Consider the following 16,369-nt stretch of genomic DNA (forward strand, 5'->3'; position numbering starts at 1 on the left):
GGCACCTCTGAATCCTACCTTTCCTCATACATGACTTACTGTCAAGTACTGTCTGCATGGGGCTGCACACTTCTTGACAGAGCTGAAACCTTCAAGCTTTCTTCATCTTGTGTACATACCAAGGCTGGCCATCCATTCCAATAAGATAAAAAGGAAACTCAGAGGGAGGCTTTAAGTTTAAAAACACTCTTCTCTCTCTGGTGTTTATCAAGAGGTAGCACAGCTCTGAAGATACTACACTGTTCTTAAGCAATAACTAAGAAACACAAGTTGAAATGTATCTTTTGGTAAAAAATGTCAGCAATGATAGATATTACGACAGGCACTAATGCAACATTAATTAAAGTATATGTGCGTTTTGCTATGGAATAAGAACTAGGATACATACTTCAGCTACTCCTAGGTCTGAGATTTTCAAAGTGCCATCTGTTGTTAGCAGTAGGTTTCCCGGTTTAATATCTTTGTGGACTATTCCTTGACTGTGCAAATATTCTAGACCATCAATCAGTTGGCAGAAGTACCTGTCCAAATTATTTTGAGAAAAAACATTTTTTACAGTAATATCTAATTAAATCAATATAAAATATTAAGATAGTTTAGCCTTCACAACATCAGCATTTACAAATATAAAAATATACTGTTATGATTTCTTTACTCATATTAGGTAAGTGCATACATGACATCATAATATTCACTAATACGAATACTCATTACATTATCCTGTTTAGTTCCATTCCCTGTATTCATTAATACCCAAGGCCTTAATTTATTATACTACACCGTAATCTATAATAAAATAGACCTTTGTCAACTTAAAAATTCAACCACCCTTCAGTGGCATTTTTTTCATTCTACACAAACATTATAAAAATAAAGGTCCATTTAATAGTAAAAAATTGAGAATATATATTTTTGCTTCCAGCACCAGCAACAAAAGTCACAGGAGGGCACGAATGGCAGAATGGACCCAAATGTTCTAGAAAGGTCAACAGATTTAAAATTTTAATTTAGACGGAGTTATATGCTGATCCAGGCTCAATCTCCAACGAAGCATAGTTCTTCACTTTGGCCATGCTGTTGGGCAGAAGCAAAACTGAAGCTGGGCGTATATTAAGAGCGACAGGGGAAGAATATCACATGAATTCAGTCTTAATGCTGCCCTTTAGAGTGCTGTCCAGTATACAGTTAATAAGGTGGTTAATCAGGAGAATGAGAGCAAGTTAGCTAGAAATGTTAAAACAGATAGCAAGAGTTTCTACAGGAATTTAAACAGGAAAAGAGTAGGTAAAGCGAGTGTTGGTCCACTAGAGGGAGAATGAGCAGTTCGTAGTAGACAATAAGGAAATGGCAGATGAAATGGACAAATATTTTGCTTCTGTCTTTACTATAGAGGATATAAAAACATTCCAGTAATAGCTGTCAATCAAGAGGAGGAGGGGAGAGAGGAACTTGGGTGAAATTACAATTACTAGGGAAGAGGTACTAAGAAAACTGACAAGCCTCCAGGTCCATATGGATTTCACCCTAGGATCGTAAAACAGGTGGCTAATGAGGTAGTAGATGCGTTGGTGTTAATTTTCCAAAATTCCCTAGATTCTGCAAAGATTCCATAAGACTGGAAAGTAGCAAATATATCCCACCTATTCAAGAAGGGAGAGAGCCAGAAAACAGGAAACTATAAGCCAGTTAGCTTGATGTCTGTCGTGGGGAAGTTGTTAGAATCGATCATTAAGCATGTTATAGAAAAACACAAAGCAATCGTGAAGAGTCAGCATGGTTTTGTGAAGGGGAAATCACGTTTAACCAATTTATGAGAGTACTTTGAAGGAGTTACATGTGCGGTGGATAACATGTGCCCGTAGACTTGGATTCCCAGAAGGCGTTTGACAAGGTACCACATCAAAGGTTATTGCGGGAAATAAAAGCTAACCATGTAGGGAGTAACATATTAGCCTGGAGAGAGGATTGGCTAGCTGGCAGAAAACAGAGTATGCAAAACCAGGTCTTTGGCAGAATGTGACTAGTGGAATCCTGCAGGGTTCAGTGTTGGGGTTTCAACTTTTTACACTTTACATCAAAGACTTAGATGAGACAATCGAAGGCATGGTAGTTAAATTTGCAGACAACATAAAGATAGGTAGGAAAGTATGTTGTGAAGACCGACATAAAGAGTTTGCAGATGGATATAGATAAGTTGAGTGAAACTGGCAGATGGAGTATAATGGGGGAAAATGTGAGGCCGCTCATTTTGGCAGGAAGAATAAAAAAAGTGTATTTCTTAAATGGAGAATGGTTGCAGAATTCTGAGAAGCAGAGGGATCTAAGTGTTCTTGTGCACAATAAGTTACAACGCAGGTACAGCATCTAATCAAGAAGGCTAATGGAATGCTATCCTTTACTACAAGAGAGATTGAGCATAAAAGTAAGGATGTTATGCTTCAGTTATACAGGGCATAGGTGAGACAGCATCTCGAATGCTGTGTGCAGTTTTGGTGAGCAATTTAAGGAGGGATGTAAATGCATTGCAGGCAATTCAGGAGAGATTTACGAGATTGATACCTGGAATGAGCAGGTTGTCTTATGAAGATAGATTGGACAGACTGGGCTTGTTTCCACTGGAGTTTAGAAGAGTGGGAGGTGACTTGATTGAAGAATATAAGATCCTGAATGGTCTTGATAAGGTGGACATGGAAAGGATGTTTCCTCTTGTGAGCGAGTCCAGAACTAGGGAGCAATCTTAAAATTAGGGGTTGCCCTTATAGGACAGAGATGAGGAGAAATCTTCTCTCTCAGAGGGTTGTGTGACTTTCGAACTCTCTGCCTCAGGAGGCAGTGGAAGCGGGGTCACTGGATATTTTTAAGGCAGGGTTAGATTGATTCCTTTGCCTAACTAGAAGTTAAGGTTATTGAGGGGTAGATGGGAATGTAGAACTTGAAAAGCAAACAGATCAGCCATGATCTTATTGAATGGCGGAGCAGACTCTAGGGGCCAAATGGCCTATTTCTGCTTCTATTTCGTATGTTAGTTAATAAGGTCAATAAGATCTTTAAACAGAATGCTGCAAGAACAAGCTCTTACCAGGCTCAAAAGGAGAATGTAAAAAGGTGAGCAGGAGTTATTGTATTTAATTCAAGCAGGATGACCCACTAATGTGAGAAGCACAGCTTGTTCTTTATTTTTTTTAAATATTATGCAAAAATAAATTGAACTGACTGAATTAAGTAAATCTGATCATAAGCTTCTTTTCTACATATACTTATTGTGAAATAAAGCTATCAAATGATTCATATCTATTCTTCTCAGGTGTTTTAATGATCTGACCTCAAAAAGATTGGAGATTTGCATGTAAGTCTGTGCAAAAGGCACAAATGTCCAGATCTGATCACAAGGAACCATCCATTGCAACATCCTCGTGTTATGCTACTGTGTAAGTAGATACTGGGCATGGCAAGTCTACTGCAGCATGCAAAGAACATGGTATCCACATATGAAAGCCACTGATGACCCCAAACTGGAGAAGGTACCCATGGCAGATCCAAATTTGCAGCTAAGTTTATATGTTGCATTTCATAACATTGGTAATGCCACATCCTATTTGTTAAATGAGTCATTTATTACTGAAAAAACACAACAGCTTTTATCTCAACACATGCAAAATTTTAGATGCAGTTCTCTTCTGGATACTCCCATAACAAAATGGGCACTATTAACATATTGTGCACTCCTATTCTATAATAAACTTTACTTCATACCTTTAGTTCAGGCAGTCACCAGTCTCATGTTAATTAATCCTAAACCACAGCTCTGAATATGAGCGAGTATCTTTTAAATCGGGGAAACAAGTGCACGACAAATCAGCAACATGCTACAAGAAGTTAGTTGTATTATTATGTTTTAAAGCGACAATGTGTCACTTAAAGAGACAAACCAAATCTACATCTCACTAACCTCAGTGAGAGCCTCACACATACTTCACAACTGAAGATCTACTTCAGTGCTGAAGATCAACACAAAACATTTAAGAAGATATACTGCATTGAGGTAGTATGAACAAAAATCATTATTGGAGTTTCTAAATTAAAACTAATGGCAAAATATTTGAAGGTGAATGTTTGACATGGGTACCAACATGGCAGTTTTAAAATAGGAACAGAAAGTAAGGCAAAAATTTTAGATTTTCAAGTTTTGGAAAATAATTTGGGAATGTTTACAAGTTTCTCTTGTAACCAATGCTTTCTGGGATACAGTGGAGACATGATTAAGGTTGGAGGGGTGGGGGAGGGGAAGAGTGGAAATGGGATATAATTAAAAGCTTTTGGAACCACAAAGCAGTTGAGTCAGAGTTACAGAAGGCATGTAAAATTGACTTGCTTAAAAGTGAAAGAAGTCTTTCTTGCCATATGATAATTACTGAAAGTTACTTACCCATGAGCTTGAAATACTGGGAATTTCTTATCTGTGACGCTGTCCAACATTTCTTGCATTCCACACACGCAATACTCCATTACCATATACGTTAGTCAAGTCAAGGAAACAGTATATGCCAATCTATCATCAAAATATTCTTGGACGATTCTATTTTAGCATCATAGCATTCCAACAGAAATAAATGCATAGCTTCTACATCAGTCAGTAGAGTAATTATTTGTATCCTTATTATCCAAAAGCAGCTTTTTAAGAGGTATTGCTTTAGATTTTTTTTTAAATATGAAATTTTAATTCATTTGGAAGTCAAACTGCATCAGTTCCAATCCTTGGAAGGTGTAAGATAACAAATATTTAATGTAAGGTGTCTTTAAATGGAAAATTATCCCAAAACATTTCAGAGGAGGTACAAGATTACATTAATTGAAATGTGGCTCAGTTCCACATTCACAAGTTGTCGGGCTGGTTGTATATTCTCATTTGCTTAGTGACACCTTTGAACGACCTACACCAGTCCACACCCCAGCTGTGGATGGCACTGACAAAGAAAGCACCATGAGAAATCATGAGTGCTGAGCCCCTCTAATATTCCTTTGTTGTTTGTCCCATGTGCTGTGAGTGGCTTCCCAGTGAGAATGTTAGGGGGAACATTAGTACCAAGTCCTTGATTTCCCATCTAGCACAATCTGCTGCAATGAGCTCCCTGGGCTCCAAGTGAGGGAACCTCATTACTGCACATTTAATGGAATTGAACGAGTGGAGGTAGACTTTCCACATTCAACATCTGGAAAACATGGGGAAATTTTAAGCTGCCAGACCTGCTGAGTTTTTCCAGGTAATTCTGTTTTTGTTTTGGATTTCCAGCATCCGCAGTTTTTTTGTTTTTATCTCTGTTAAGGCACTTCCAGGTAGCCCAGTTGCAATTAGCTCCTGGGGGAAGGCTTTCATCTGGTTGATTGAAATAATTGTCAACTATAAAAGTCATTTCTGTGATTTATAAATTGAAACTTCAAGTTAAACTGGAGATTATTTTAATATTTATGATAGAATTTGAAAATAATATGTTATTCAAATCCTGAAAACGCTGAATGGGAACAATCACAAATCTGCAAAATACAAAAGTAGGATTATTGAAACTGGAGCAATTGATTTTTCTTTGCATTATTGAGCTAGAAGATCATTTTCTGCTTGGAGACGGCTTCCATCTATATCAAAAACCAGACAGACACCCAGCCACACAGTATATTCAATGGACCAGAAAGCAGTGAAGATTACATACTTACAATTTACTAAAATCTATAAGATCAGGCAAGCTTTTCCAGAGCTTAATATACATTTGTGTATTGTGTACGTGCAGTGGTGCATGAACTGGCTTGTTTTGCACATTTTCTTTTCCTTAATTCAGCTGGTGACTTTGCCCACAAGAATTGATGCCTAAATCTATTCCACCCACACTAGGTCAGTATTATTCATCTGGCTATGTCCCATATACAAACAAGAGAACCATGTCACAGTTTTTAAAAAATGATTTATTTCCACGTTAGAAAGGTTGTAAATGTTATAGGTCTGAAATAATGTGATAATTTTGAATACGTGAAGAACTCCATCTAGAGAGATGTATAGCAGTAATTAGTCCATTACTAGCACGAACAGAATTGGCTAGTTGGCTGTGTTGATTACTAATTTGCACTGGTACATGGAGGGATGAAGACATCTCACTTTATATATTTTCTCTTTTCTCCAACTGCTCTGTGTGTGTGTGTGTGTGTGTGTGTGTGTGTGTGTGTGTGTGTGTGTGTGTGTGTGTGTGTGTGGGGCCCAACTCATTCAAGACACAAGGAATTCATAATATAACTGCTAAATGTGAAAGCAGCATTCATGGGTTTGTTCGGAAGTTGATTTTACACTATATTAAATCAGGTAATGAGTTTTGTTGAAGGATTCATTCTTAGAATCATGGAATGCTCCCAACACAGGAGACGATCATTCAGCTTATCATGACCATGCCAGCTCTTTGCAAAAGCATCTCAGCCAGTTCCACTGCCTCATTTTACCCAGCTGCCCTGCAATTTTTTTTCAATTTGTTTAATTATCCAATTTCCTTATGAAAGAAAGAATCCAGTCTGCCTTCACCATGGGAATATACATTCTTACCTAAAAAAAATACCACTTTACTCAACCATGAAATTGCCTTTGAATATAACTTATCTTTAAATGTTTTCTTACAACCCCCACTGTTCAGTTTGCAAGTATACAGGCTTAAGTATTTTCCACAATTTACAACAGAGCTAAATTCCAACATCAGGGAAAAAAATAGAACAAAAGAACAAAAATTACTCTTCCTAAAATAATTCTAAGCTTCAGGACTGATTATTAACTGAAAGTAATGAAACCCATTTATAGAGCATCACATTTAAAGATGTACTGAAGTTAGTCATAAAAGATGTCCTAACAGATCTTCAAATGCAACAGTCATCATTACAATAGACAGGAAAATTATGGGACAAATGTGTGCCTAGTTTAACCGTATATCATGGTGTCTTAAACTACAGTAGCTGCAATCAATACTGCATTTCAAACTCATCACTAGAGACAGGCCAAGTCTATTACTTGGAATATTCCAAAGGAAACACAAGTCATCCAATTTTACCCACACACACACCCTAAATAACTTCAAAATTTAACTTATCACGCAACTCTACTTTGCAGGATTTATTAAATATTTCCCAGTCATAAAAAAGGATATATTTTTTGTTTTTCTTCGTTATACAGCACATCTACCAACTGGATTACATTTTTGTGTCGTAGTCTCCTGAGCAACTGAATTTCCCTGAAAACAAGAAGCATGGTTGAAATAAAAGTCTTTCCACTTCAGACAGTGTCAATAAACCTAATACCATAAAACAAAAACACTGAAACAGATTAGAAAACAGTAATTTTTTTAGAAAACAAATTATTTAAGTTCCAATACAAATATTCTTTTCCAACAAGGAGGTTTTTGCTGTCACAATACATTATACATCTTTTGTAACACAAAGGAAAGAATGTGCATTTATGTTGTCTCTGTCACATTGTTATGGCATAGCCAACAGTAAATGCTGAGTTATTCAAATCCAACGCAAACTTCCTACAACTTGTTTTGCAATTTGTCTAAACTTCAAGGTGCATGCCTTGAATTCAGTAGCAATAAGGCCACCAAGTCTTATAGGTTTTTACAAAAGTAGACTGACCATTTAACAAAAAGAAAAATGATTTTTAAGCACATACATAGATCTACAAATTGCTATTATGATAACTTTTAAATTCCCTAAGGCAACAGAAAGACACACAGATTTTAAAAGACCCAGGGAAGGTGATACACCCTGAACAAGTCGAATTCAGTTTTCTTAACTTCAGTTCTTTGAAGACAGCAGCTTGAAGCATAGATGCTGAAGGCTTTTCATACTTGTTAGATCTTAAAATGTTTGCCCTACACACAGCCTTCGGTCCTTTATACATATTTTCCTCTGGGCACAAACTCCCATTGTTTCACTATATCTTTGTACTTCACGTTTCTAATAAAAATCTCTCATAGTACTAATTTTGCCAGTAATCTTTGGGAAAAATGAACACATTGTTTGAACTTCACCTGGCTAAGTGACACATTTCACCCCTCTTTTGAAAACAATGCAGCCTGGTTAATTTAAAAATGCAAATGTCCTTTTACACCTTGCATTCTAAACTTCTCCCCATGTTTGCTATAATTACACCAAGGTCTTCAGACCAGCTGCCATTAATCCAATCAAGACAAACACACACACTTACAAACAGTAACACTACCTCTTCCTAACAATGTCCTCTAGATTAAAGTATGGTCACAGTAGTAATGAAGGCAAACATGGCACCAGTTTTGAGTATAGAAAGTTTAAAACAAACAGCAAGATAGATCAATGATCAGTTAATCTGTTTTGGTGTTATAGTTGGTTAAGAGATAAGCATTGGCCAACACAAAGAAAATGCTCTTGCTGTTTTTCAAATAATGAAATTCAAAAGACAACATCTTCACAAATACAGCATTCTCTCCACGTTGAAGGATCAGCCTAAACCAGGCTTGTCCAACGTACAGGCCGCGGGCCAGCAGCAGCCAATGAAGCCCTTCTACGTGACCCCTGGTGCCATTTTTCAAATTACTAGTCAAACAAGTAAAATTGAATGGAGATTCTCCATGGAGTTACTCCTACAATCACAGGCCATTTCTCTCCAACGTTTGCTGCCGATGGGCTCAATAGTGAGCCTATCAGCAGCAAATGTGGGAAAGAAACAATGTGCAATCGGAGGAGCAATGAATACCAGCCGCAGTGCGATCGGAGCTCAGGAAGCCCACGAGTGGAGATGCCGGAAACAGGGAGCAGGCGTCCAGAGTGCAGAACGAGGCAGGACTGAGACCCACTGGCGTCCAAGTAGGTGGGCGACTGGAGAACGAGAGGGGGGTCAGGGACAAGAGGGGGGGGGGCGGACATGAGAGGGGTCAGAGAGAGCAGGAGGGGGCGTGAGAGGGGTCAGAGAAAGAGGGGGAAATAGTGCGCCCGGGGGAGGGGGAACCAGGGGGAAGGGGCGCGCGGGTGGCAGAGACAGGAGAGTTTCAGAGAGTGAGCAGAGCGAGGAGAGTGTATGCGTGAATGAGCAGAGTGTATCCATAAGTCTGGCTCACTCCCAGTATCAGAGTTTTCATTCGTTCTCATCCACACGCACCATCATGGACTCTCATCCACTCTCATAGAAGGTGAGGGTATATGTGTGAGCACCCCAGGGGATTGGGATTTATTTATTACCATTGTTTGTTCTTGCTCAGCAAATTTTTTCATTTCATATCTTTTTTAACTTCATGTATAATGTTACTCTGAGCTTCACCTTTCCAAAATTTGTTTATCGGCCCCTTGAGCAAGAAAAATTTTGAAATGTGGCCCTCCATGTGAATAGGTCGGACCTCCTTGGCCTAAACCATGTGCTCAAGTACTACAATAGCACTTGAACACCAGTGTCATGACCAGTGGGGATAGTGCGCTGTAATATCAAGCCCCACTGTTCCCCAAGCCTCGACAACTGTGAAAAGTTTCTCCAAACCACCAGACTGCCCCAATTCTAACAGTTTATTTTAGGTTAACAGAATATGAGCACCAGGTTTGTAAACTTAATAATAATTGTTTATCGAGCAAACTGTCGTTAACCAGTGGCAAAAGAAAGAAATATGAACTGCTAATTTCTAATTCTATAACATAAACTCTACCCCTTCTTAAATCCCTATATACACACATATATACAAGACACATAAGACACATAAAAAACATGAATTTCAAGCGTCGTACAAAACAGTTCAATAGTACCAATTCCGGAGTACAGGATTTGATGGGTTTATTTAATCGATGTCTTCCAAATTCATTTCAGTTCTTGTTGATGACGTGAGATGGCCTTCCAGCACTTTCACTATTTCGTTCACTGGTTCAGCACCTGCCTTTCAATGTCTCTAACAGTAATTTTCCCTTTTTGCCTCTTGATGGGGTTTTCAAAGAGAGAGCAGATTGTAGAGATATGAGGAGAAAAAGCCTGCTAGCTATTGTTGTGGAATTACTGGAATCTTCCACACAGGAAAGGGGGGGTTTTAAGGTCTTGTCCCTTTCAGGCTAGAAGCTATTCTGCTGCACTGCCCTCACACAAAACCTGGTCAGGAGCCAATTAAAATATTGTTGCCAGACAGCTCCCTTGGTCCAGGACTCCTTTCCAGCACCATCCTGTCTTTCATGGCAAACTCTGTTCCAGGACTGCAACACTGTATATGTCTCTCATCCTGTTCCAGCGGACATGTCTTTCAAACTTCAGCCATTGTAATTTTAATCCCCAGTCCAACAGAAATAAAAAGATATGTTCCTTACACCAGGGGCAGCATATTATGCTAGGCATGTGGGCACACGCCCAAACATAAAATGGCGTGCGATGAAATCAGGCGTTAGTCCCAACGTTATCGCGCAGTCTCACGATATTTCGCTCGGTCGGCGGGTGCCAGAGTCAGCTACATGCCCACTGATAATTATAAGGCCAATTAAGGCTATTAGCAACCTAATTAAATTCAAATTTACGCTGCCCGTCCAACCTAATGGTTGGCGGCCAGGCGAAAACCTCATCTACAAGGGATGAGGTTTTCTAAAGCAAATAAGCATTAAATGAAAACTTTATTTTTAAATTAAAAACATGTCCCTGCTCATCTGTCAGTCATGAGGGGACATGTTTTATTAATTTTAACTCTTCACTATTTTTTTTTTTAAACACAGCACTTCAATCCCACCCCCCACCCGAGGTAGCTCCGTGCCTCAGGGAGATTGAAGCGCTCTTTCTCGTGCATGTGCGGATAGCGCTCGGCCCGTTCACCCTCACCACCCCCCCCCCCCCCCCCCCCCCCCCCCCCCCCCCCCACCCACACAGGCAGTGCTCAGCACTGCCACTCACGATCCACACAGGGCAGGCCTTAATTAGCCAGCCCACGTGCAATTGCAATGCGGAGCTGATCGCGGGCAGTGGTCAGCTTCCCAACTGCCCTCGCCGAGCACCCCCAGCCAAGGGGGCAAAGTCCTGCCCCAGATCTTCTGACGGAGGAAAGAATGCCACTATCAAATCAAGCTGACACAACTGCACCTATCTGCAAAAGTACACATGTAGCGGCTTAATCCCTATAAAATGACAAATTAAAATATTTCAAGTATGCTATCATTTATCGTATGCAAGTATAGCACAGTGCACATAACTGTAAATTTGTTCACTTCTAGGGCAAATGTATTAGTAATATAGACAATAAGCAGTAGCTCACCAAACTGAACTGTTTGTCCATTCTTGTCTTGAATCAGCTCAACAGTACTTCAGCATTAGTGCTTCATGCTACATAAAGTTAGATTCTCAATTCAAATCTGGCAAATCCCTCTAAGCTCCAGTTCCCTATACTTACTTTCCATTTTCTCACATTTCTTTGGGAGAGCAAACTTACTAACAAAACAGTGCAAATCAAAGTTAAGATATCATTCCTTCTTTCCAAACACACCAAGGTATTCGAATGCTTGAAATTTTAAATTGGCTGCACATTATTGATGCTCTCAATATCAAATTCACATATCTGATAAGGAAGAAAGCAGGAAACCACTTGTTTAAAATTTTCTACAAATTTTACATTCCCTAATCACTTTCACATTTTTCTTTCTGCTTTAACAATGTACAGTTTCAAAGCCCACGTTCGAATCACAGATTTGAAATAAGTAAATAGATAAAATAAATCTGCAGCTGAAAGTGCTGACAGTTCCTTTTATGTGCCACAAGAGGGCAGTAAAAGAGTATCTTGTAACAGGAGATTATGAAACTACTGATGAACTTTACCATAGAAGCAATACTAGAAACAGTTCATATGTTGTTATATATACCCACATATGCAGATGGCCTGTGGAATTAAGGGATAAAAACTGAAATGCATTTTTAGTGCATACTTCCAGTCACCCAAGCGATTCTTGAACACTTCCGAGCAGGCATCTATAGTAAAACATTGATTAACTCCCAGGTTTACACCAATTATTATGAATTCTTGACAGGGCATGTGTAGACTTCAAGTAAGAAGAAAAACATTTATAATATAGATATTTTCCTTAAACGTACTCACTACCAATTCCAGAAACTTGACCTATTATTTTCTCAGACTGTACAGACCATTTGATCTACTAGAGATACAGAAGGGAATTCGAGTGTTAAATCTTGCTCGAGATCTTCCTCTCCCACTTGCACCAGCCATCCCACACCCTAACCAAAGTTAGGCCCAGCTGAGATCTACAACTCACTCGTGGACCTGGGGCCACAGTTCACCCCCATCCAGTGGCTCAGCAGTTTGTTTATACAACATGCAATTTACCAATGACATATAATTTAGTTTGCACAAATCAAAATTTTTAAATAGGTAGAAAATACATAAAGCACTGAACTACATGAAAGCATAGTGAAGGAGGGTGATAATTTACTCATCACCAGAACAGAGTTCAGAAGCATTCCTCAAAATTCTGGCAGAAGCAGCCAATTTTACAATAGCTAATTGGCTAATAGCTAAGAGGATTTCTTCATAAAAAATTGCACACAAGCCAAATAAGTACCCTTGTGGAATTGTGTGTTGCTGACAGCATGCATAAATGCAAGTGCACGATCGGATTTTAGGTTGGGGTTTCCATAGACATGACTTCAACTACATTATTATACCTCAAACGTAGTACTTTCAGCACTCATCTTGAATACCCAGTCAAAACGTTTGCCATGTTTGCAACAAGGGTCAACAGTTTGTTCTCTGAATAGATAATACTTGAAATAAAAATATACTGGGTGTTCTAGATTAAAGCTAAACAATATTGCTTCCTCCACTTATTCAAAATGATGAGAGTCTACTAAATAAAAATTCTGAAATCCTGAAACTTTTCCCCAGATGATCTACAATGTGTATCGTAAGCTTAATCAAAATGTCTGCATTTAAATTTATATATTTTTTTTGTGATTACTTCACAAAAGTGGAATTTGGACAAAAAAAAGTAAAAGATGAAACAACTTTTCTTAAAAGTAATCCATACTTAGATTTACAAAATCAATGCCTAAACACAGGACTCAAGGCCATGGATTTCTGATCAACCGGTCCCAGTGAAGCAGCAACAAATCCTATGTTCTAAATTTGGAGTTCTAACACTTAACTTGTCTATATTAGATCTTCAGATGATGACACTAAACACAAAATAGAAATGAATTCTGGCAAAACTTTCAGTACCCCTGCACCCAACTACTGCCAGTAGTTTCCAATTTTAAAAAAACCTGGAATTCAAAGTTTCTTCTTGCCAAAATTATTATAAATTAAATACACAAATAAATCTAATACAAACAGGTTAGCCAGGAGATTAAACTATCCACTTACCTTTGAATTCTCAGTTGCTTAAACAAGCATGAATGCAATATAATGTAAAGCTGAAACATATATAAAATTTGAAACATAGAAGCAGTTCACATCTTTCTTAATGATGGTATTCATTACTTTAATACCATACACAACCTGCTTGGGTGGGAGTGCAATCAGAATGCTTCACAACCTTTGTTGAGTTTTTAAATTGTGTAATGGAAGAGGCTAATTGTACCAAAATTGGGAACTTATCGAAGGTGTAGTAGCCAAGTAAGCTTTATAGATTAGGTCCCAGGTTTAATTCTTGCTCTACAATAAGGAAACTCATTTCAGCCAGGGAGTAGTTGGAGTGCTACAATTATTGCCAATGGCTATAGCTGGAGAATGCATCAGATGAAGTCAATCCAAGCTTAGTTATGACGCCACACAACTGAATTAGCTGCAATGTTCACTGTTTATGCTCACACAGTTAGAATGGCCAGATGGGCAGGATATAGGAGGACAGGTGGTGCCTATGGGTCTGTACCCAAACAGGAAGTAACAACTTCAGCAGAGTTAGAGGTAATAAAGGAAACAAAGGGCGGACAGAGTAGGACAAGTTGCAAAAAGTCAGCGGTGAAGCTAAGTTAAGAGTGCTACATAGAATGTACAGTATGGAAACAGGCTACTCAGCTCAAATGCGTATGTTGGTACTTCTGGTCCAAAAATGAAGTGTCTACTTTAGGGGCAAAATTTTCCCCCCCCTTGGGGGGTGGGGGAGGGAAAGAAGAGTGTGGGAGCGGGCATGGGTGGGCGGCCCTCCGATCAGCACCAACTGGGGGAGTGTGCGCAAAGGAGCGCTCCGATCTCCCTGAAACTAAGTGCTGTCTCAGGGAGATCAGTTCCCAAAGGGAAAAAGTTTGTGTCAAAAATTTCATTTGCCATCCATGTTCCCTCATGTGACAATGTCACATGAGTTGGGACATGGACACAACTTTAAGTAAAAGTGAATGTTAATTTTTTTAATTCAGTCATGAAACCTCATCCCGCCCGTGGATGAGGTTTCATGCTTTTTCAGGTGGCTGCCAGCGCTCCCGACCTGCCCGCCAACCTTAAGGTTGAATGGGCAGGTCCACTAATCGCTTTAATTGATTTTTGAATGGCCTCAGTAGGCCGTTGACAGTCGGCAGGCGCACAGCTGACTCGGTTGCGCCCCTGCCGACCTGAAAATGCAAATGATACAGGATGATGTCGGGAGTTCCGCCCGACGTCATTCCGCGTCATCTTACGTGTCGAGTGGGTCCCGCCCCCACTTGCCGACAGGAAAATTCTTGCCCGGGTTTTTGTTTATTTCATTCACAGGATCTGGGCTTCGCTGGCTGGGTCAGCATTTATTGCCCATTCCTTGTTCCCCTTGAGTAGGTGGTGGTGAACTACCTTCTTGGACCGCCGCAGTCCCTGTGGTGTAGGTACACCCACAGTGCTGTTAGGAAGAAAGTTCCAGGTTTTTGACCCAATGACAGTGAAGGAACGCTGATATATTTCCAAGTCAAGATGATAAGTGATTTGGAGGGGAACTTCCAGGTGGTGGTGTTCCTATCTATCTGCTGCCCTTGTCCTCCTAGGTGGTAGTGGTCGTGGGTTTGGAAGGTGCTGTTGAAGGAGCTTTGGTGAATTCCTACAGTACATCTTGTAGATGGTACACACTGCTGCTCCTGTACGTTGGTGGTGGAGGGAGTGAATGTTTGTAGATGTGGTGCCAATTAAGCCAATGTACCTTTTTAGTTTCTCTCAAATACATCTATGCTACTTGTCTCAAGAACTCCATGTGCTAGCAAGATCCACTTTCTAACCTCTCTCTGGGAAAATAATTTTTTGGGTAAAGAATTTTCTTATGAATTCCTTCACTAATTTATTAGTGATCATTTTCTATTTATAATCCCCAGTTTTGGATTCCCTCACAAATGGAAACCCTATCTTAATTTTAAAAGGACTCTATTAGGTCACCTCTCAGCCTTCTCTTTTTGAGAGAAAGGAGCCCCAGTCCTTCATACATATTTACAAACATAGGAGCAGGGATAAGCCATTCAGCACCTTGTGCCTGCTCCACCATTTAATAAGATGATGGCTGATCTGATTGTGGCCTCATTTCCACATTCCACCTACCCCAATAACCTTTGATTCCCTTGTTAGTCAAGAACCTATCTACCTCTGCCTTAAAAATATTCAATGACTCTGCCTCCCCTGCTCTCCAGGGAACAGAGTTCCAAAGATTCACAACTCTCAGAAAAGAATTTCTTCTCATCACCATCTTAAATGGGAGACACCTTATTTTTAAACTATGTCCCTTAGTCCTAGTCTCTTCGAGTAGGAGAAACATCCTTTCAGCATCCATCGTCAAGCCCCCTCAGGATCTTGCATATTTCAATATGATTGCCTCTCATTCTCCTATACTCCAATGGATAAGATAAACCTCTTCCCCCAATCCCCGATATAAATTGAGTGCGTCTTCTCTAAACTGCTTTAAAACATTTATATCCTTTCTTAAATGAGACCAAAACTCTACGCAGTGTTCCCGCTGGGGTCTCACCAACAACCTGTACAACTTCCTGACAGCTATAACCTCTCAGTTATGGTATCATCACAAACATCTGAATCTTGAATTGAAATTCAATAATTACATCCAAATAGTCCATGGGGAACTTTTGGCCTATATGTGAAGGAGCTTCATAAATTGGACAGATGTCAACAGATAATTCCAGTAAAAGTGAAGGCTTCCTTCAGTCTCTTATAACATTTAATGAGTTGATTAACATTACAAATTTCAGTATTCCGAATAGAAATATGCCAACAGATCTGTTTAGGCCCTTTAGTTGGTGCTGTTATTGATAGTCAAAATGTTTACCACTGATGTCTGTGGGGGATACTTCATCCATTAACCAAAATTTTGGCAACTCGCCCCTCTTCTTGTGATACATTCAATCAACTTTAAATGCCATCCCAAATATCTTAATAATGGATGATTCCTG

General features: G+C 39.4%; 1 protein-coding gene across 2 annotated transcripts in view; it reads right to left on the reverse strand.

Moving 5' to 3' along the window:
* The window catches only part of stk11 (serine/threonine kinase 11), a 218,340-nt gene that overhangs the window by 83,910 nt on the left and 118,061 nt on the right, over positions 1 to 16,369 (reverse strand). For both annotated transcript variants that reach the window (XM_041204717.1, XM_041204716.1), the window contains exons 2-4: positions 7,173 to 7,256; positions 4,427 to 4,516; positions 389 to 521 (exon numbers count right to left, since the gene is read on the reverse strand). In XM_041204717.1, the coding sequence (XP_041060651.1) occupies positions 389 to 521; positions 4,427 to 4,516; positions 7,173 to 7,256 (307 nt within the window). The remainder of the gene's footprint in view (positions 1 to 388; positions 522 to 4,426; positions 4,517 to 7,172; positions 7,257 to 16,369) is intronic.

The sequence above is a fragment of the Carcharodon carcharias genome, chromosome 14 (genome assembly GCF_017639515.1).
Source record: "Carcharodon carcharias isolate sCarCar2 chromosome 14, sCarCar2.pri, whole genome shotgun sequence".
Lineage (NCBI taxonomy): Eukaryota > Metazoa > Chordata > Chondrichthyes > Lamniformes > Lamnidae > Carcharodon > Carcharodon carcharias.